Consider the following 22,923-nt stretch of genomic DNA (forward strand, 5'->3'; position numbering starts at 1 on the left):
TGGTACAGAGCAGAATTCATGTTTCCCTCAATTACTGCAAGTCACCCAGGCTCTGAAGCAGTAAAGCTTCCCCACACCATCACACTTCCTCCACCATGCTTGACTGTAGTTATGATCTTTTTGTGGAATTCTGCGTTTGGTTTACGCCAGATGTAACGGGACGCCTGTCATTCTCCCAAAAGGTTTGAGGATCATCAAGGTGTGTTTTGGCCAAATTCAGACGAGACTTAATGCTCTTCTGGGTTAGCAGTGGTTTTCACCTCAACACTCTTCCATGGATGCCTTTTTTGCCCAGTGTCTTTCAGAGTCATGGACTGTGACCTTTATTGATAAAAGAGAGGCCTGTAGGTCCTTTGATGTTGTCCTTGGCTCTTTTCTGACATGTTGGATGAATCGTTGCTGTGCTCTTGGAGGAATTTTGTAAGGTTGGACGCTTCTGGGAAGGGTCACGTCTGTGCTTAGTTTTTCCATTTGGAAATAACGGCTCTCCCTGCGGTTCTTTTGAGTCCCAGAGCCTTTGAAATAGCTTTGTAACCCTTCCCAAAATGATGTACTTCAATCACCTTCTTCCTCATCATTTCTGGAATTTCCTTCAATTTTTGCATAGTGTGTTACTGGGTAAGACCTTTTAACCAACGTCATGCTGTTGAAAAAGTTCTATTTAAGTGTTGATTTGATACTTCACCATATTCAAACTATCCACCATACAAGTCCATGTGCAAGGTGGTACTATAGAAACGATAACGTATCACAACAAGCACATTAATGTAAACCTTGCAGCCGTGACTATAGTCGGACAAATCAGAATCAAGATTTCAGCTATGTTCTGGTATAAATAACTAACTTTAAAGCTGCCTTATCAACCTTTTAGTTGTTTAAAAATTAACAAAAATCAATTACTGAGCAAAAATTGGTGTTCAAAACTGTCTCCTGACTGTACCCCAATTCATAACGGTAAGCTTATAATAACAATTCATAATCTGAGGTGTCGGGTCGGATTTCGCGGGAAACGTCAGTTTGATGTCATTCGTCTTTGCGTGGTTACGTCACGTCCGAAAACAGAAAGAAGACGACCCAGCTACTGTATCACGTGTGTGAGGGCTGAGGATGGAGGAGTGTGTGTAGCTTGTTCGTACAACAGTGGCTTAGAATTTATTTAAACTTGTCATCTAGATGGCTTCTTTAATCTGGATAGTTCTAAACGCAATCATCGTTGACATCTGAGGAATCAGCTGTTGTCAAAACCAAGAAAGCGCGAACTGCAGTTAAAAAGGGAACGCAACAGGGCACGTGCTAAAACGAGAAGAAATATTAGCATGTCTTTTGAGACATGGCGAAAATTCAGATCAGAAGGGATTCAAGACTGACACAGAGATGGCTTTTTTCTGCTGAACAGGTAATGACATTTCTGTGGCTCAACAGGTAACTAGCTAACAATAGCACACTTGTTCATTTGATTCAGCTAGGTATCGAGTTTCCTAGGTTGTTTGATTTGCTATGGTCATTGAGTTAAATTGAACTTATTTTCTGCTAGCTATGAGAGAGAGCAGTTCACCTACAAAAAAAAGTATTCACCACCACCGCAATTGTCAAGTATTGGAGCCAATATACAACCCAAACATAATACCTCAAACCATCAGATTCATCCATGCAGAGTAGCAGTGCCGAAGCACAACACATTATATAATAAAACAATAATAAAAAAAAAATTTTAAAAACCACAACTTTGCAGGTAACTTGCAGTTTTATGCTTCAAATAGAGATGGTGATAGAGAGGCAAAAGTTCAGTACTGTAGCTTTAAATTTCCAAAATAATTCCTTATTGATATTGTGATGCATATCGTGCACAAAGATGTCAAGTATTGTGATATGACAATGGGTCTTTCCTTCTTCTCCACTGACAGGCATTTACTATGGCTTTCATAGCAGGACATGAGTGCTGCAATAACTTTCTAATCAACAAGGCAATGAAATCATCGCTAAAAGTCAAAATGGATGCATCTTCTGCTGCCCTGAGGGCAGTTTAACAGGCTATAGGTTCAGTCTGACCATGTCTCCAAATTAGAGCTGTTCGACTGTTCGGCAACCGAAATAAGTGAAAAGGCCGAATAAATTTGACCGAACAATGACGTGTTTGATGACGCGACCAAATAGCCTACCAACCAAGAGAGACGCGCGAAGCTTTAATTGCAGCAAACATGTCGGCAGTGTGGAAGCATTTTAAAGTGTCAGAGAAAGATGTAAGAATGGCTGTTAAAGACGTAGGCATTTGTTGTGGGTCCATCCACTTTTTTGCACTCTTGTCAATGCACTTTTTAATGCACTTTTTTTGTTGTAGGCTACAGAGTGTTCCATTCTTCCAGCAGTCAGTTATAGGCCTAACATCGGCTATTAAAGATGACCACAAACAAATATTTTTATTTTACTAATTTATTTATTTAAAGTTATTAACAAGTTGCCTTGTTGGTAGCCTATGCCTGCTGGAATGAAAAAAAAAATGTTGTGTTAAATAAATATTTTGAAATTGTAGTTTTTGTAATTTATTTTTTCTTTGAAAAGCAAGACAAAACAGTAAAAAGCACATTTTGACTATTTAATTTATATAATGGTGAAAAAAATGGCAAAATGAATGGAAAAAACGCGAAAAAACGTGTTCGGTATTCGGCCAAGAATTTTCATTTCGGTGCATCCCTAGTTTATAAGCTTCCCGTTTCCTGTACTGCTCTCAGCTCATAAGGCAGCCCTCTGATAAATATCTTTATTTTGTTCCAAAACCACACAGTCACTTTCCATAGAAGAACCATACAGATATTTTAGAGTTGTAGTTTACAGACCCTGGATACTAAAGCATGAAATTCCACACTGCCGCCAAAATGCCACGGAATGGTTTTATGTGGAAAGTTTTTAAGAGGAACAATAGAGCAAGTGGCTCAAACCTATTCTACAGCTAAAACTATTAAAATATAAAGTAAATCTCTTTACAACTATGCATTTGAGAACAATGTCTCCCACAGCAGTGAATGACGTGTTGTTAATATAAACAAACTAGAATTAAACACGTTCATCTGGTTAAGCAAGACTATGACAGAAAAAAAGTGAGGGCCAGTATAACATGCATGATCTGACCCAAACTGGACCATATGAAATCAATCCCATATTGTATAACTTGGCAAGACTGGATCACCAGAAACACCACACAACATTCCCTTCCCATGTTTCCCAACACTTGTTTGGCTAAGATAAAGGGCCTTCAAAAAAAGAAGTTAGAAGAGTAGCATAATGCCTCACAGATGACCCACCGAGACATGACCTAACAAGAAAGAATTACAATCTTAAGGACAAGATATGTAAACACACGTGGCCACAAAACAGAGAGCAAAAACGAAGCATAAACCTTGGTTAGAGGCCTTAGATGACACCATGGGAGATGTATTTCCTGGAAAGATCCAGGTAAGCCAATGGTAATTATAGGGTGAACTCTAGCTGACTACCTGCCATTAATGTTCAACCACCATGAATCATCAAAACAAAATTATGCTACGGTTACGTAAAATGATTTTTCCTGTCTAGCTAGAAAATAATCATAAAAGGGGTTTAAAAAAAAAAAAAAAAAAAAAAAAATTGTACAGTTGTCCCCGTTGTACCATAGTCACATGCAAAATGTTCATACCAGGGGCCTGGCTGCTAAGATCTAAAACAAAATTAGAACTCTGGATAACTGTGCCGCAGAAGGTTGGGTTGCTACCTCACCACTACAGGATTCCGGGTTCACTCCTGAGGTGCCTACCATGTTTGTGGAGATTCGCTTGTTCTCCCCATGTCTGCAGGGTTTTCTTCTGGGTTATCTGTGTCTCTCCCACAAAAAAAAAAAAAACATGCCAAAAGGAGGCTTGGGGATTCTAAATTGCCTCTATGTGACATGAATGTGGGAATGTGTGTGTGCATGGTACACTGTGATACAACCCATCCAGGTTGTATTTACACCTTGTGCCCAGCATTCCCGGGACAGAATGAAATGATGATAGCCCTAACTTTAGACAAACTATTGCGCTTTTGAAATGAGAACCATGGATGTCTAGACCCTGAACAGGTCAATATTTACCACCAGTTTTGGAAAAGCATCTATGTAAAATGCCTAGTCTAAAAATAATAATAATAATAATAATAAAATAGACAGTTTGATTGCTTGGTGTGACTCTGGCAGATTTCAAGGATCACAACCCTCCCAGACCAAAAACAGTACGGGAATAGGGAACAAAACAAATAGGGAATAGCTTCCCTATTGCACTGTACACGTATCCAACCCAAAGCTTTATCGGAGGGGTAAAGTTTCCAGGCTTAAAAGGCTACAACACTGATAGGTTTGTGTTATTCCTGCTTCAACATACCTGATTTGTGGCACGTTTCTCAGTCTCAATGAAGCTTCAGATTATTATTATTGGTTTTATAGTGGTACTTTCCCTTCCAGTTCCTAAAGACACCAAATACAGCATCCAATATATCTGACAGAGGCAAAGTAGGGTTGTGAAACAGCTATTTAAGTATGTTGAGGACTGGAGTAAATAGAAAATTTGGAGTGGGCTTGCTCCCTGAAGGCATAACTGGGGACATCAGCCAGATCAGTGGTGCAGATGGCCATCTTGGAATATACTCATCCTTATCCAGAGGACATAAAATGGAATACTACTTACTCCAAGAACTTATTTTAACCTTCCACTTCATCATAAAGAGCAAGCGCCAAGTTCCAGGATGGTCTCTTTTTAAGTCCACCAACTCCTGGGCATAGAATAAGAGACGGATGCTTCCTCCACAGCTAGTATGTGGTATGTGTGGCGATCTCATCAGTTCCTGAATTTAGTAGCACACAATGGAAGCTTTGTAAGTACTGTAGCATCACTGACCTGCAGGGATGTGGGGAGTTGTGAGCGGCTGTCCTTTAACGAAGAGCCAACCAAGTCTGTTATTCTCCTTATGAGAAAACTTCAACCAAATACTAAAATGGTTTATGATGAAAGAAGGTTAGGGTGTTGTCACACTGAAACCCAGATATTATTGGCGTACCTTTACCAGTAACGTTGAGCTTTTGCATCATTGGAAGGATCAATGCATTTGGTGGATATTTTTTTTAAAGTTTAGCTCATCACATGTCTTCTCTCTTACACCCCATTAAGAAATGGCAGAATTCCAGCTCATAAACGAGTACAGTCTGCAAGAGTTCCATTCATTAGACACATAAGCTTCCTTGGCACGAATGGCCAACGGATCCTTTATTTCTGAATCACTAATTCCAGACCCCCACTTTTTTTTTTTTTTAACTTTAGGCTTTCCTCCTGGTCTTGTAGTTTTAATGTTTCAAATCATTCACCTTAAAACAGGGTCAGAATGTCTTTTCTGGTAACGTACTGGCTTCTGTTCACACAAGTGCTTCCAAGAACTAGATGAGGTCTTGACCTAGTCGATTTCCAGGGATTTTTTCTCTGGAACAAGTTTAAACTTAACCTAAATATGAATGCATATGCATTCATTTATTATTCCTAACTTTGGATTTGGGAAGCATGTAGTGCCCAATAGATAATCTATGCACAGAGAAGTACAGAACGCATTAAAGATTTCTAAAGAGTTCTCTGTCTACTGTGTACAAGACATGCAGCCATCACTGGTCAGCATGTGTTGGCTTTTTTTTTCTTTCAGTGCTATAAAAACCTCAGTGCATTGTTCTGCTCTGACATAACTCTGAGCAAGGAAGAGAGAGAGAGCGAGAGAGAAGCAGGAGAGGCTCTCACTTGCATACATAGAAAGCCAGAACGCCTTCTTTAATTTCACTTTGGGCTCAGACAGTTTTACCACCATACATGGTTATGTTTAAGCAGCCCAAGCATATTTCCCCTTACACTTATGCCATAGTGCTTCAACCACTATGAAATCTATAAAGATTGAGTACTGGAACGAGATCGTCAGTAAAGAAGCCCTAACTGCTCCCTAGCTCCTCATAAACTGATGTTATGAACATGCTGGCATTATGGCCACTTAATGGTATTAATCAGCCTAGATCCAAGAACTAGCCATGTCTCAATTAATGAGTCATAAAGTCTGATATTGTGGACCCTTCAAAATATCCTCCATACTTCCATAATATGTTCAATATGCCTTGGGAGATAGTATTTTAATCAGGGGTTTTTTAGTCTATAAAAGGTTCCCCAATCAAATGGTAGTATGAAGATTATTAAGTAAGTAGTAAAACACTTCTATAACATGCGGTTATAGAAAAATAATCAAAGACGGGATGGTGTGGTGCTTGATTATTTTCCTAACACAACACATCCCAAACTGATTTATTGATCAATACAATTTTTGCCAACAATTATATAATACTTTTTATGCATTTAAGGTTTAATGAGACAAGTGAGCTCCTGTTATATCTTTCATTATAGTAGCTATAAACAGTTGTTCCGTCAGCAGTCTCTTGCTGTCTGTCTGTCTCGGTCTGTCTCTATAAAAAATAGAGCTTGTCATGGCTATCAAGAAAGCAAAAGGCCTGAAGCATAAACGAGACAGCTTTACCTCAGATTCTAGCAAAGCGTTGATACTGGAGACTCTTTCCAAAAATGCTGAATAAACATCTCTCAGAAAACCATATCAACAATAACAATCACACACATCAACACCTTTTGGCCAATCAGAATCATGAATTTAACAATGCTGTGTTATGTGGCATATGTCCTGTCATGTTGGCCTATTTTGATTGTAATCTCAAACTTTAATTTAACTGTGTCTTATAGGTAACATTTCATTTAGTGTTTTCAGGTTTAAAACGTTGAAAATAAGACACACAGGCAACAATTCAAACTGGTTGCACAAAGAGAATTTTGAATGATGCAACTGTGAATGAGGGACAAACTAAAGAACCCATCAGGGTGCGAGATGGAAGCCCCCTCCCCCCCAAGACTGTAATAGTGTGATAATGGCACAAAAGCATGACAAAGGGTGAGGCAGTGAAATGAAAATGCAATAATTTGCACTTGTATGACAACCTGGCACGATTCCAAAGCAGGTTTTCCCACAATATTTGTAATACGGTCGATAATTGTTTTTATTTCTTTTTAAATATACTGTTACACAGACTCCTCATAAACAGCCACAGACTTTCTTTATAGCTTGCCAGCCTAGACCCATGAGCCATCCAACATATAAAACTAGTCATTCAGAATTGCCCGATTTATTTATTTATTTTCAATCTAAAATGGTTGAAACATGACTCTTCTTATTCCTAAAAACAGCTCACTGTGTCAGTGTTATTCATCTCAGCCACAAGCAAATAGCTTTGATTTTAAGGGAGGAGCTCAGGTTCAAACTGACTCATCTTGTGTCAACGGTGTCTCTATAATTGACCCGATCATCAAGTATGGAGTTGGTAGTTTCAGGCGGCTCATAAAAAAAAATTCCCCTCATCTTTAACCTGCACTTTAAAAAAAAAAAAAAATTAAAAAAAAAAAAAAAACAAAACACCCTCACGTTCAACTCTACTGCCAAAACACAATCATGTTATTACTAGGGATGCATCAAGACCAAATGTTTCAGAGTATGACTACATGTTTTTGGTACTCAATACCACTTACTGATACTGAAATGTGTAACCTACTTAGTGTTAAGCAATCAGGGACGTCATGGAAAATTTTTATTTAGCTCTGTTGAGTTTTCTGTTCAAGACGTTTAAAACTATATCTTTAATAGAGTGTGTGAGGACGGCCACCCGGCACGGGCAGAGCGGTATCAGTGAGCTTGGCCGTTAAAAATGAGTGAAAGGTGCCCATAAATTTCACCTTGACTCATGGGCAAAGTGTAGGAAGTCTGCGTGTCTCAGTGCTCGCAGTACTTAACTGCTCTCCCATGTGACCGTTTCTCTGCACGCTCACTTCACGTCTCAAACACCTTCGTGTGCATATAATTCATGGGGGCTTGCGTTTATTTTGAAGGACCATGCTAGCTGATACTGCTCGGTGTTCTCGGGTCGGCCGTAAATGCCATAAGATGCTTCATCAGGTTACTTATATTATGGGAAAATGCTGTAGTCCCTCGTCTATCTATTTTCACAGCGCACAATATGCAGTCTGCTTTGATTGCAATCTTTAATCGTGCAATACGTCCAGATGGCTGTGATTTTGTGTCGTCTGTTCATAGCACAACAGCGAAAACTACGATTACGTCACATCATATGTTATTGGATACTGTTACCAGAGGATGATATCCCAATACCAGTAACTGGATAAATGCATTCATAGTTATCACTATAATAGTCTTAATGACAGAAAAGTCGCTCAGAGCAATGGAAATGCCAGAAACAATGAGAAATATAAGAAATGTGTATTAATCCCAAATCCAGACCCGTCAACCACCGAAGATGAATTATCACCATTACCGTTCTTTGTAAAGTGTTAGATTTGAGAACTGGCCCAAACATTACTAATGTGAGATGTGTGAGGAAGGGGGCGGGGCTTCCAGAGTGTCCATTAATATCGCCGATAACCATTGATCATTCCAGATTCATGTGTCGATTGGCTCATCTGCCGTTTTTATTATGAAGACTAGTCTTTTGCCACATTTCTGATTGACAATTCGTTCTGGCATTCTCTGAGGTTAAAATGTGGAAGGTTACACAACATTCACAAAAGGATGGCAGGTCTGCAAGTCCTGCCTTTCGTCACTGACAACATGAAAAAAAGTAACTTAATTGAAGTCTGTGACAGAACAGTGCAGAAATCCCAGCTAAAGCAAGTTCAAGTGCCGATTTCTACTGCAGCAATAAGTAAAATGGCCCATTGGGATATGACTCAATGTGGCTGGATGGCAGGGCTGCAGTTTGTCAAACATTTTGCGAAAGATATCATCTTTTCCACAGAGCGTTCATACTGATACCATTTCTGCCTCGCCTGAAAAGGAAGTAAAAAAAACGTTCCCGCAAATGCAGATAATACACATAAAACACCTTCGTCTATCAAACCATTGTATGCAACTCTACCGATCACATAAATGCCAATAACTAACTAACTATGTAAACTCAAAAAGGTTTAATGGTACTTTTAATGCTAATCAATAGGTTTAAGAGTACTTGAGTGGTAATTCCAAACCTGACATGTTTGGGCAGACCAAAACACCACGACTTGACTGTTCTGGCTCAGCGACTGCTGCTTAGACCAGGCCAAATCAAACAAACGCAGGCTGTGATGAGACTCTTTTTAAGCACGCCTCCACTCTGCTGCAATACTCGCTGTAAAACAGGATTCATTTTCAATCATAAGGGCTCACGAAAGATACGCAAGGCACAGCAAACAGGCTGTGGTATATAAAACAGTGTGTTTCAGAAATTTCACACAGACTTCACAAGTTTATCATTAAAGTGCAGACTAAGTTTGCAAACATTAGCTATAATAGGAATAAAACAATCACGCGTCATTACAGGAAAATGTGGCTTAATACAAAGTCGAGATACTTTTACCACTACAAAGTTGAATATTTTCATTTAGCAGCATGTCTTAAAGCATTATATTTGTATTGTCCCACAACAGTATAGTAATGATTACACTTATTTATTTTTTTTATTAAAGAACAGCACATCATACTTTTTTTAATCATTTTACAGAAACATTTAATATTGTGGACTGTCCACAAAACAAGTTGGTTCCTAATATCACTTGTGTTATTAAAAGCTATAAAAAGTCATTCCCTCACCAGACTCTTTATTTCCTCTCCTGAAGTAAATACAACAAAAAATGTAGCTTATGTTCCAGAGAAACCGCAAACTCCTCCGCCCTAAGGACTATTCCATGCTTGTAAAATTAGTTTTACCTCTTACTGTTACAAAAGCACCGACAATGGCAGCTTGCATTTATATTTAAATATTAACACACAAATATTATATTTATTTATTAACACGTGTATATTATATCATTAAACAACCTGTGTTGGTGGTTACTACAGTAACGGCAATGTGATTTGCCTTGAAACCTTGCAGCTTTTTATTGTTACCATTTGTTACTAAAATGCTGTTAAATCTGTTGCACAAGAGCCCAGGAGGCAGAACGAAACAAGTGCATACCAGTATCTAACTGAATTTTTGTTTGTTTATTAAAATATAACTAACTGGAAATTAATTCATTACACTGATAAAAAAAACAGGCACTACTATAACTGCTTCGCTGTGTCTCGACATGTCTCGATTGTAAATGCAGCATTTCCTGTTTTATGTTGGATGTTCTTGGAGAAATACGTCATTTCGTGTGATGTAGTCAGATTTTACGATCGCTGTCAACACTTATAGTTACAATGCAGTTGTTGGGTTGCTCAACCACATTTTGTCGTTTCAACCAAATCTGACAGCCTTGCATGAATCCTTTTTGACCTGAACGCAGTGCCTCCCAAAATACCTGCTGCCCCACAAGAACAATGAATACAATATAACAACATTGTAGACTGTGGTCAAATCTTACGCATTTATCATGGCATGAAAATTGTATATCGACACATGCCACACTCAGATGATGACGCAGTCATAGTACGTCCTATTTGACAAGACTCCTCAAAAGGAGGTTGTAACTGTCCAATGGTCACCAAATGGTTTGCATGAACATATTAGGCAACAATCTTACAGAACATTTTACTCACTCAGTCACTCGCACACACCCTAGATTGCATCCTTCCCAGTCTCACAGCCACTTCCTTAAATCCTACATCTAATTTTACCCAGCCGACCCATTTCCCGCCTAGCACAAAGACACGAGTCCAAGAATACACACCACACACAATCAGTGACCCGAACTGATGCATGTTGACATCCTACCCAAACATGGCCATATTAAGATTCATCTCTATGACACAACCACTTTTATTTGTCTGATAATTCAAATTCATTCGCCTATCCATCTTCAGTAAGAGTTTTATCCTGGTCAGGGATATGGCTGGATCTGGAGTCTGTCCCAAGAACACTGGGTACAAGGCCAGAATACAGTCTAGTCCATCACAGGGCACCATGCACACGCGCACACACACACTTATTTACTTCTAGGGGCAATTTAGTGTAGCTAATCCACCTAGAAAATAATTTCTGGAGGTGGGAGGAAACCAGAGAATCCAGAGGAAACCTACAAAGACACTGGGAGAACTGGTGAAATTCCACACGGAAGGTAACCCAATTTAGTGCAGCTAATCCAGCTGGAAAATACTTTTTTGGAGATAGGAGGAAACCAGAGAACCCAGAGGAAACCTACAGAGGAAACCCAGAGGAGAACCGATGAAACTCCATGGTAACCCAAGCTAACCTGAATTTGCTGTTTTGTTTTAGGTTTTGTTGTTGCATTTCTGTATTCGTCGTTCCGTTTTCATTATGTTTTCTGATTTTCTGTCACGTATCAGAAGTAGCTGTTCACAGGTTTTGTTGCTGTGTTTTCTGATTCGCTGTTGAAGTTCTACATTTGTTGTGTTTATCGTCGTGTCATTACATCTTATTTTCCGTTGTTTTTCTGAAGTAACTGCTGTATTGTTGCTTTGTTTTGTTTTTTGCTGGGTTTTCTGATTCGTTCAAGTGTTTTGCTTTTACGGGTCATCACACCACGAAGATTTGTGGACGTTTTTAGAGAAAAGGCGCCGAGCGAACCTTTAATGACTTGTTAACTACACTAGCCTTGGAGCTGTAGTGCAAAACTAAAGAAATAAAACACACACCAAACACTTCTTAGCCGACTGACCACTTTTGGAACAAATTCCAGAAAACCTTTACCCTTTATTTATAATGTTAAGGCAGTGCTGGCTTTTAGCATAAAATCCTCACCACAGAGACCAAACAAACAAACAAATTTTGTGATAGTTTGGAAGTCTTTCTTTCCCTTATCCCCACAGCTCTGTGCGTGTGTGTTGTGTATGAGGAATTTCCCAGGCCGTGTATCAAATCCCTGCTCTCGGCTACGTCATCGACAAGGCGAACTGACAAGCCGGAAATGCGGGCAACCAAGGAAACCGCCACGTTTCACGACACCGCTTCACGACAGTGTCACACTGGTCGCTGTGGCTACATCTGAAACCGCACAATGCCGGACTGAACAGGCCTACTAAATGGTATATAGTAACTGTACAGCTGCTCTATTTAGTACAATAGTGCAGTTTCGAGTACACACACACACCCAGAGAGAGAGAGAGAGAGAGAGAGAGAGAGAGAGAAAGAGAGAGAGAGCTCGCGCTCCAAAACCAAGGAGTGGCTAGCGTTCAACTCGGATTAAGTGAATATAGTCTAAAACACAGCCCACACACTGGGTGAGTCGTAAACGACATAAACGGGAGAGTAAATGTTAACTTTTAAAGCTGTACAAAAAAATAGCAGCTTACAAACTGAATAAACCGACAAAAAAAACCTACGAACTGGGCGCGCGTGCGAGCAAACGGGTAAAGAGGCGCGCGCATTTTCGCAGCCTTGCTTTTATCCCCCTCCTCAATTTCCGCCAAATGAGCTCAGTGCACCCAGATAGCGCCACTATCAGCCCACATTTAAGCTTCCCATCCAACCGCTTTCAGCAAGCCAGGACATGTAGCTGATCTACCCCAGCGTGTTTCAACACACAGCTAACACCACACAAATACCCCTCATCTATCTGATCACCTTCATTTCACAATTCCTCCAACAGCTCGAGCTCTTTCCTCACCCTGTCACACAGATCCCATATGGGTGAGGCTCCGACCCTGCCGAGCTTACAGTATTAGTACAACAGCAAGAGTGGGAAAATTATTTATTTATGTATTTATTTTTTTAATCCCACAAGGAGCATTCAATAAGGACTAAATTACCTGCATTACCACAGGAGAACTAACCGAAAATACTCTTAAAACGGTGCCAGTTAGGCAAAACTACACCAACAGGAAAGACCAGTGTGACCAACTTGTGTGTTTCTTCATGCATATTTGCATGTAGAGGGAAAAGTAGCGATCGAGCACTAGCATAATCACAAGCACTGTTCATAGTAAACATGATTTAAAAAAATTATCACTGAATTTAAATACTGATCAAGTACTATATGAGGAATATGTCAGAGATTTAGTTGGGGATATTTGGTAAAAAAAATAAAAATAAAATTAAAAAAACGCCTCATTTGCAGCACAAATCTGAATGAAGTCTGATCAGCATTGGTGTGTTCCTTAAATAAATAAATAAAATTATACACAAACACACACAACTCACCAAACCACAGAATTACAAATCAAAACTGGGTGTAAATTAAATAAATAAATAAATAAACCTGGACCCTCATGCATCAGCTACTCTGTGCAATAAAGAGTCTGACAGCACAGCTGTGGCTTCTCAAATCTGCTGGACATTTATTTATTTTTTTCTTACAAAACCAATTTAACGGGAAAAGTCAGTCACACTGAAGACACATCTCACGGAGCAGTCATGGCCTGTAAATCGGTGCAACTTTGTGCAGATCAGCTGCTACAATCCTATCAATAACTCTGCACGAAAACAACAATCCAGTAACAAAGCTTACCTACTCAGCTAGAGCAGAAGAAAAAAATCCCTGACCAGCGGTTTGTAATAATATGTACAGCTTCAGTGTCCTTTCCAGCGGTGCCCCGTGCACTTGAGCGTGTTTCTGCCTTTAGCGCGTCTGACTCGCCTTCCCGAGCCTACAGGCCGAAAACCACGCCCATTCATACATGCCCCGCCCCACAGTGCCATAATTGGAAAAACTGACCATCTGAATTCCCAATCCCAACCCGCGCTGCTAGTAGCCCCGCCCACTTAAGTGTAAATTCTAGGTAAACAAAAAAATAACAAAGCTATAATAATGTAAATATCAGACGTGTTGTTTTATTTAAAATAATCTAATGATTTGTGATCTGTAAAAGGTTATACTCCGTAATTACACCAAGCCTCATTGGTGTAACTGTAGAAAGTGTCGAAACGAATGCATTTCATTGTATTCCAAAAAATATCGTAGTTTCTAGTTTGTATTTTTTTGTATTATGATTTTATTTCATGCCATATGTGGGCAGGTCACACATCCGGCACCGTACGTGACGTTAATTCACTTTTCCCACAAGATGGCACCATAATGCAGGTTCCCAAATGCAGGGTTTGCAAACCAAACAGCAGAGTAACACTTTGGGACTGCTCTGTGATCAGTTTCTGCTCATAATACAGTTCCATCTACTACTGGGAAGCATATCTTATAATGTTTTAATAGTTCATTAAGATGCTTTCATGAAGGGATTAATATATTCTGACACCAATCTCCGCCCACCACCCACCCCCACCATTTAGTCAGAACAACTATAACAACCCGAGCAAACATGACAACAGTTACACTGCTAAACATTTCCATCATTTCAGAAGGCATGTGCTCCAAAAAAGAAGAGTCTTACCTTTCTTCACTGAAGGTTTTCTTTCCAGACCTTTATCCAGTGACTTTTTTGGTAAGTCGAACGCTGCCTTCATCTGCGCCACTTTGACACTTTGTGCGGTGTCCAAGACCACATCAGCTTTAGCCTCTGCAGGTTTGGTCCACTCCTTCATCTTCTCATGCAGCTGGATGGTTTCTTTTATTAGGTCAGACACAGGCTTGCCTTTTGGAGGGTTTTCTGCTTTTTCCTTTGCTGGGACACCACCCTGATGAGATACAGGAGTCTGATCATTCCTCGTTCCAATGCTTTGATCAGTTTGGCTTAGCATAGTAGTGGCACGGTCTGACGCGAGAGACTGTCCAACGGATTGCGGTGTAAGATTGTTTTGTCCTGTATTGTGTTGCATACAGCACACTTGCGGGGAAATTTGCACATCTAGAGAAGTGGTGGAATTATCTGTCCCAGGGTTCTGTGATACAGAACTCCCACATCCATCCTTGACAGGACCAGTGAATGCTTTTATGGGTTCTTCAATGCAAAGCTTTGCCTCATTTGTCATATTCTTTAGTTCATGGCTCTCCATAGATTTTGAAATTTCAGTCAAAGGTACACAAGTCTCAGAGTCTACATGTGACAGCAGTGGCCTGCCCTCTTCACGACCTGCAGTGCTCTCTGAGACAGAAATGAGCTTGGAGTTAGAAATGGATACAGATGCTTCCTGGTGAATATCAGTAACCGAAGTGAGGTTTTTGTCAACACTCTGGTTGTCTCGGTCCCTCTTTGATGAGGTCATCTCTCCAAAGGATTTGCCTTGATCTTTCTCTAACATTACAGTTGATCGTTCCTCCAAATTTTTCTCTGTTGCCATAGTGTTTCCCTTGTCCCTGTCTTGGGTGGAAAACATAATTTTGCCTGATAGTTCGCTTTCTGATTCTGTAGCTTTAACCCAAAGCATGTCTGGATTTCTCATTTCTTTCTCCCTAACAAGAGCATCTTTAGATTCCATGGATGCATTCAAGGCCAGATGGGGATCCATTTCACCCATAATGCCCTGTGTCATGTCAGGGAGTGACAGCATCTCTGACTGTCCGGTCACCACTTCCAAAAACTGCTCAGGAATTTTCTCAGTTTGGACATTGGCTGTTTCTTTTGGGGGATAATAATATACTCTATCTTCTTGTTCAAGAGGGAATTCTTCAGTCTCCTTATGTGCTCCTCCTGCATCGCATGATACGTCAGTTTTTCTCTCTGCATTATTCTCCAAGTCTGGCACAGACAAGTGCCTCTCCTCTTCCTGCAGCTCTTCAAAACTTGACATGGTTGGACCTCTGTACATTGCAAGGCCCAAAGATGCCATCACTGAAGAATCTGGGATAGTCATGCTCTTATCTGTTGTATCACTACTCTCTATATTACTACCTGCAGCCTGGTATTTTTCTTTTTTTCCAAAGTTATCCCTGATTTTGCGCTCCACTACGGTGGCGAAATCGCAGACATCTCCACTGTTCGGTAATAACATCTCTGTCGTTTTAAGCTCCACTTTATCCGACAGGTCAAAGGTCATTGCAAGAGATGGTATCTCTGTTCCATATATTTGTTCTGATGTTGCTACATGCTCCGGTACTCCTGAACTACTCGGTTCACTAGAAATGATCTTCTCCTGGCATTCAGATTTGGTTGATCTCCATTTTAATGGTAGGTTGTCCCTAAAAGAAGTAAAAAGTGATAATTTTCCTCTGTCTTCATCAGCCAAGCTTGGTTCACAGGACTTTAGGATGGCAGCAGGTCCATCTTGCCATGGTGGAATTTCTCCAGGTAAATTCTTTTGTAATAGAGCATTCATTGTGTCTACATTGTTCTTCTCCGTGGCTCTGGTTGGTGCCTCAGATTTTGGAAGAGGCATTTCAAATGGAAAATGATCGTAATGTAAATCCTCTGTGACAATTAAGGTGTTGATGCCTGGAACAGCCACAGTATCAGTCATGCTGCTTCCATCTTGTTTCTTAAGGCTGCCTGTAACCTCTGAAGTGGCACTCTTCTCCTCATTGACTGATGATTTGGATTGTTGATAATGAACATTCTCCACTCCACTAGATGAGTCCCATGCAAGGTCCTGGATGTTGTCCTTATGAATTACCTTCCATTCATGACTGTCATTCGCTGAGTTTTCCAGGTCCATCCTGTTGTTCCTTTCTGCCACAGCTACGCACTCTGGTTTTGAAGAGCCGGCCACTTCAGTGTTCAACGTGCCTCTCTTAGTGACTCTAATATTGTTCAGCTTCTGCAAACCTCGAACTTTGGTCCTGCCTCCCTCGCCCTCTCCTCTTTCTTTTCCTCCCTCTCTTTCTCCATCCACTCCCTGTATCCATTCCCAGTCTATAGGAGGGGCTCCTTTTTTGCGAGAACAACTATCCAGCTTCAGAGTAGGTGATGCTGGCTCTGTGCCTGGGCTCACATCCAGGCTTTCCCTAACCAGTCCAGCTTCATCCTCCACCTCTCTGCAGGTCACCTCGCTTGCGTTTCCTTCCTTCTTGCTACCCCCTGGGTCTGGGCTGGGTTCCTTTTCCTCCAGTGTCCCCTGTTGCTCTCCAACCCTAGCTTGGTTCTGTCCCATTTCATTCTGTGGAAAGAAATTGTGTTATTACTGGCCTTTCATGCATGTTGCAAATGATGCCATGGGTTTGGCATGCAGGTTTTGTAAGTCCATATCTTGCACAGGGCTGAGCTTTCTCCACTCCTCCACACTCACTCCCATTCTGCATTGTTGTATCTCTGCAGTGTTGGCTAACCATATCAATTTCATATTTCTTTCTTAGAATGTGGAAATCGTTCCTCTAGATATCATCAAACACTGCTACAACTCATGTTCATTTAAGCTCTCTTCTTTCTAGCCCTCTATTTATTTATTTTTCTTTCTTTCTCATGAATGCATTTTAGAAAGCAGTGCACAGATTTCTGTTGAAATCACTGCTTCACTTATACAGCAGTGATGTGAATGTTTGTGGCAAGTGCGAGTCTTGTGATCGCTGCATTTAAGAAGGGCCATTGGTTATGTGGACAACAACGTCACCAGGAAAGTGGCAAATGAGAGTCACAAGTTTTCACTGGAGATCTTAACAGTGAAGCTGTTAATGGTACTAACAGACACAAGATTCCAGCTCTAGGCAATATGGTGTTGTAGTGTTACATAAGAGCTGAAGTATAAAAGTAAAGACTTTTCCCATAACTGTCTTTCTATCATCAGTGTATCTGAACACAGAGATGGAATTTGTCTGAAAGTCGGAATAGGGCTTGGCATTCGTATTCATGTTATCTGTAGATGTCATTGGGTTCACACAATAAACCTCGTTTAGTTGTAATATAAACAAAGTAGAGAGTTAAGGACCCGTTATGGACCTGTACAGTTTAGTGTTTGGTCAGCGAATCATCACAAGTTGAATCACAATGGGAAAACTAAACTGCGTGTTGATTTGAATGGATTGGATCAAAATCCTCTGTGCTATAAATGTATTCTTGAATTTATCTTGCTTATAGAGAGAACACAGTCATTTTATTTTTGCTTGAGAAAGCGCTCGACTCTCAGACACAACCACTCTTCACACACTTATGATGAGGAGAATAAGGAGGACAAGGAAAACAAGAAAAACATGTAATGTGTAAGGATTGTGACGTACATTGACTTTAACCTACAGCAGGGAGTTTGTGTACTCTTTTGAAATCTTTTCTATGAGATTCTTCCTCATTAGTACCATTTCCCCAAAAGCTCCATTCACTACGAGTGGTTTATTTTAGTCTTCTTATCTGCACTCACTAACCTGTGTGAATGGGAAAGGCATCCATCATTTGTGTTATTTTAGAGTCAACCCTTCATTTAGACAGATTATTTCATCCCTGGAGGTTAAGATATCAGTCTATTACAGCTTGCTGTGGTAAATCTAATACTTACATTTTCCACATCTGCAAAAGCTGAAGGTCTTAGAGGCTGCATCAATAGTAATATATTTACCAGATACTATGGTACAATGCTGAGAAAGAGAGACACACTGGAACAGGAATGCCTCAATGACTCAAATACAATAGGCAATGTTCTAGACTGTCAATGTGTTTCCTGTCCCTGTGCCTCCCGATTCTCTTATACACGCACCCAAATTTGGTCCATGATGGTTCATTTAAAGGTTTATAAAATGGATAGTGTGTATATCATAGGCTCACCCCCCAAAAGGGACACAGTTTGTGAGACAGTAATCCTGTAGGAATTAACACTGAAAGCAAAATACTGCAAAATAAATAAATAAAATAACAAATAAAATAAAAAAATCAGGAACATGTCTTCTAAGTACTTATTACTCAAAATAAATCTAGCATCTAAGACACTGAGTTTACAAGACATCATTTTATTTACAAGAATACTTTAAATAACACAATATGCAAAAAGTGCTAGCAAGGTCCAAGTTATGATTTTACTTCAAACCCAAATATGGCTATAAATCTATGCAAAGGCAGCCTCCATTTGCTTTTTTTAAAATTAATTTTTTTACTTTATTTTTATTTTATTTTTTAAAGTTTATACTCACAGCATAAAAATGAAGAGTTTATTCTTAAATTAAAGTGAATACAATCCAGGCAGCAAGCTTTGTGTCATGCTAACTGGAGCATTTATTTTTAGCAGTGCTAGCATGTTTACAAGTTTTGGAGCTGGTGCTAGTCAGCAAAAACACTGAAGTATCAGTGTAGCACTCCATAAATTCTGTCCCTTATTTCATGTATTTGTAGATTATTTGCTAACTTTTGAGAGAAAAAAAAAAACTTACAAAAAATTACATCTGCAGTCTGCAAGGCCAATCTCTTATCCTGAAGTACCACAACTGTCCCATTGTCCTGCTGTCTTCACCCAGGCTTAAGGCAAATCACCTGATCATCTTGTGCCTGCATGATTTTCTCCTTCCACATGCAGTTTGGGAAGTAAAGCTACTTGCTACTGTTGTAAGCAAGCTAATATTTTCATAGTGAAACAAACTCAATAGAAAGAATCAAAAACAAATTTTGGAGAATGGATACCTAAATAATGTAATGATGCCTATCAAAATTGTGTGTGTGTCACTCACCGCTGAGCACCATAGATTTCTATAACCGAGCTGCTCTCTTCACCAGGACAAGACGAGTCTTTGTTGGACTTGCGGTCCAAGTTCCTGGTACTCTTCTTCTTCTTCAAAACTTTGTCGTCGAAAGAGCTTTTTATTGCTCTCCTGTACTGTGATGTCACGGCCCACTTTTACTTAATGAAATAAGTTACTCCTCTTCCACTGTGAATTAGTGCAGATGAGAGCTGGACAGAGCCGAGGACAAATAGTCGCTCTCGACTACTATCAGATGCCTTTCTCAGGAATTTATGGGCAAAATTTGATTCTTGATCAGTTGGTACTGATGGGAAATGTAATTTAGCACACACTCTCATAAAAAAAACCAGTACTAAACTGTACCATTGCTTATTGCTGGAGGGGTACACTAATCTTTTGTACCTTTAATATGTAAATTTCATTCTGGATATGTGAATATATAGTGTATATATACTGTGCCTTTAAACTGATTTAAGGTATATAATTAGACCATAATTATATTTTGAAATAAGCTACAGTGCATCCGGAAAGTATTCACAGCGCTTCACTTTTTCCACATTTTGTTACATTACAGCATTATTCCAAAATGGATTAAATTCATTATTTTCCTCAAAATTCTACAAACAATACCCCATAATGACAACGTCAAAGAAGTTTGTTTGAAATCTTTGCATCTATAACTCTATTGCTCAAAGATGGGAAGGACCCAACATTATGTAATTCGTACAGACCTATTAGCCTCCTCAATGTTGATGTCAAGATTTTAGCCAAACTTTTGGCCTCTCGTTTAGAGGGGGTTCTCCCTAGCATTATTTCAGAGGAGCAAACCGGGTTTATAAAAGGACGGCATTCCTTTTCTAATATTCATACTCTACTTAGTATTTTATATTCAAAACAAAACAGCGACTCCTCTGAAGTGGTCATCTCTTTGGACGCTGAAAAGGCGTTTGATAGGATAGAATGGGAATATCTTTTTATAGTGCTAAAGAGGTTCGGCTTTGGGGATGGACTGATATCATGGATCCATTTATTATATGTGGAACTGCAGGCTTCCATATATACCAACGATGCTAAATCTGACCATTTTACTCTGTCACGGGGTACGCGCCAGGGGTGTCCTCTGTCTCCCTTACTTTTTGCCATAGCAATTGAGCCTCTCTCAATGGCGCTTAGAACTCTTCCTGTATTTCAGGGTATAATTCGCAAAGGAATTGAACATAAAATAGCCCTATATGCTGACGACTTACTACTTTATGTTACAGATCCAATTGCATCTAGTCCTGAGATAATACGCATATTAAATGACTGGGAAATTTTCCGGGTATAAACTGAACCTACAGAAGTGTGAATGCTTACCCATAAACCAATCTGGCCAAAAGATAAAACAGACTGATATACCTTTTCATCTGGAGGACTCAAAATTCAAATATCTCGGAGTTAATGTCACCTGTTCTTATTCTGCATTAATGGCGGCGAATTTTACACCCTTAATTTCATACATGAAGTAGGCCTTCCAAAGATGGGCAGCTCTACCATTATCCCCTCTTGGTAGAATAAACACAGTAAAAATTAACATTCTTCCAAAATTCCTCTACCTTTTCCAGTCCATCCCTTTGTTTTTACCCAAATCTTTCTTCAAAAATATAGACCAATTAATCTCCTCTTTTGTATGGGCAGGGAAAACTCCCAGGGTTTCCAAATTTTCACTTCAAAAGAGTCAACTAAATGGTGGCCTCTCATTGCCCAATTTCATGTATTATTATTGGGCGGCTAATATTCAGAAACTGGTGCTCTGGGTGCAGGCCCCCTCTCTTCCATGGTGCCACTTAGAAACGAAGTCTTGTACTTCAACCTCCCTCCCTGCTATGGTGTTCTCCTCCCTTCCTATAGCCCTTTCACAATACATGGATTATCCAATAGTATGTACCTCTCTAAAAATTTTCTATCAGTTTCTCCGTCATTTTAAATCCATCTCGGCCTCAACCATGGCACCTATATGTAATAGCCACCTTTTTCCCCCCTCTTTTATAGATTCCACATTCTCTTTGTGGGAAAAGAAGGGTCTGAAACGCTTTAAGGATCTTTTCATTAATAATGTGTTTGCAAACTTTTATGAATTATCCTCGTCATTCAGCCTGCCTCCGTCTCATCTATTCCGTTTCTTTCAAATTAGGCATTGTGTCTCCTCCCTATTCACTGGTTTTCCCTCCTTACCTACAAAGTCTGCATGGGAAGAGGTGTTCAAGCTGAATCCTCATAAGGGTGGCATTATCTCACGGATATATGCAACGATCTGGGCACAGGACGATTTTTACAATATCAAAACCATTAGTGCTTGGAAAGAGGAATTGGGCCTGGAGCTTGAGGATGATTACTGGGGCAGAGCGCTAGATAATATACCTACCACCACATCCTGTGCTAGACTTAGTTTCATACAATTTAAAGTGGTCCACAGAGCTCACCTCTCCAGGAGTAAACTATCTAAAATATATCCCAATGTCCCTGACATGTGTGAAAAATGCAAACTTTCGCCCTGTAACCTCAGTCATATGTTTGCACTCTGTCCCAAACTGCAGAACTTTTGGAACTCTTTCTTTGAAACTATGTCCGACGTTATTAAAATCAAATTGGATGTCTGTCCTTTAATTGCCATCTTTGGTGTTTCATCTCAGCGTCAGCCTCTGAACCATAAACAAGCTAGTGTTGTGGCCTTTGCATCATTACTTGCTCGGTGCAGAATACTGTTGTCTTGGACCTCTCCACAACCCCCCTCTATATCAGTCTGGCTTAAAGACTTAATGTTCTTTTTAAAACTTGAAAAATCAAGTACAACATCAGAGGCGGGGTGACTCATTTTTGGGAAAATGGCAACAATTTATTACCTACTTCAATGATGTACACACCCTGGAGGTGGATTGAGGAGAGGTAGACGGTAAATACTAATCATCTTACTTTTTTTTGTTGTTTGTTTTGTTTTTTGTTTTTTTTGTGTGTTTTTCTTTGAATGTTTGTTTGTTATTGTCTTTTGTTTCCCCCTTTCTTTTGGTTTTGGCTGTGGTTGTTTTGTTGGGGTTGATGGGTGTGGTGTTATAATGTGTAAAATGCAAATTTCCAATAAAAATTCTATGATAAAAAAAAAAAGAAATCTTTACAGACAGAATCTGTATATATTATTAGGGGTCCCTTAATGGACCCCTAATGTAGTGAAGTGCCCTCAATTTCTCCCCTACAAACCACCTGATTGAGGATATAAGGGCCTGTCCAAGCCAATGTCTTAAATGTGATTGTGTTCAATTCGTATTAATCAACCTCTAGACATTCATTATTGTAAGGTTTGTCCACAGCACAACTGTTGGCTGGATATTTTTGGTTGGTGGTCTGATTCTGAACCCAAAATTACAACTATGTCAATGTCATTGCTGTG

At 39.7% G+C, this 22,923-nt stretch overlaps 1 protein-coding gene across 5 annotated transcripts in view; it reads right to left on the minus strand.

Moving 5' to 3' along the window:
- Positions 1–19,635, minus strand: part of coro1ca (coronin, actin binding protein, 1Ca) — a 52,229-nt gene extending 32,594 nt beyond the window's left edge. The window contains exons 1-2 of one of the 5 annotated variants that reach the window (XM_053653840.1): positions 19,488–19,635; positions 14,404–17,002 (exon numbers count right to left, since the gene is read on the minus strand). In XM_053653840.1, the coding sequence (XP_053509815.1) occupies positions 14,404–16,996 (2,593 nt within the window). In that variant the 5' untranslated portion in view covers positions 16,997–17,002; positions 19,488–19,635. Of the gene's footprint in view, positions 1–9,125; positions 9,266–13,526; positions 13,680–14,403; positions 17,003–19,487 lie in introns of those variants that run through there. The other 4 variants (XM_053653842.1, XM_053653841.1, XM_053653844.1 and 1 more) reach the window with 4 other exon arrangements.
- Between the last annotated feature and the right edge of the window lie 3,288 nt (positions 19,636–22,923).

This window comes from Ictalurus furcatus, chromosome 22, assembly GCF_023375685.1.
Source record: "Ictalurus furcatus strain D&B chromosome 22, Billie_1.0, whole genome shotgun sequence".
NCBI lineage: Eukaryota > Metazoa > Chordata > Actinopteri > Siluriformes > Ictaluridae > Ictalurus > Ictalurus furcatus.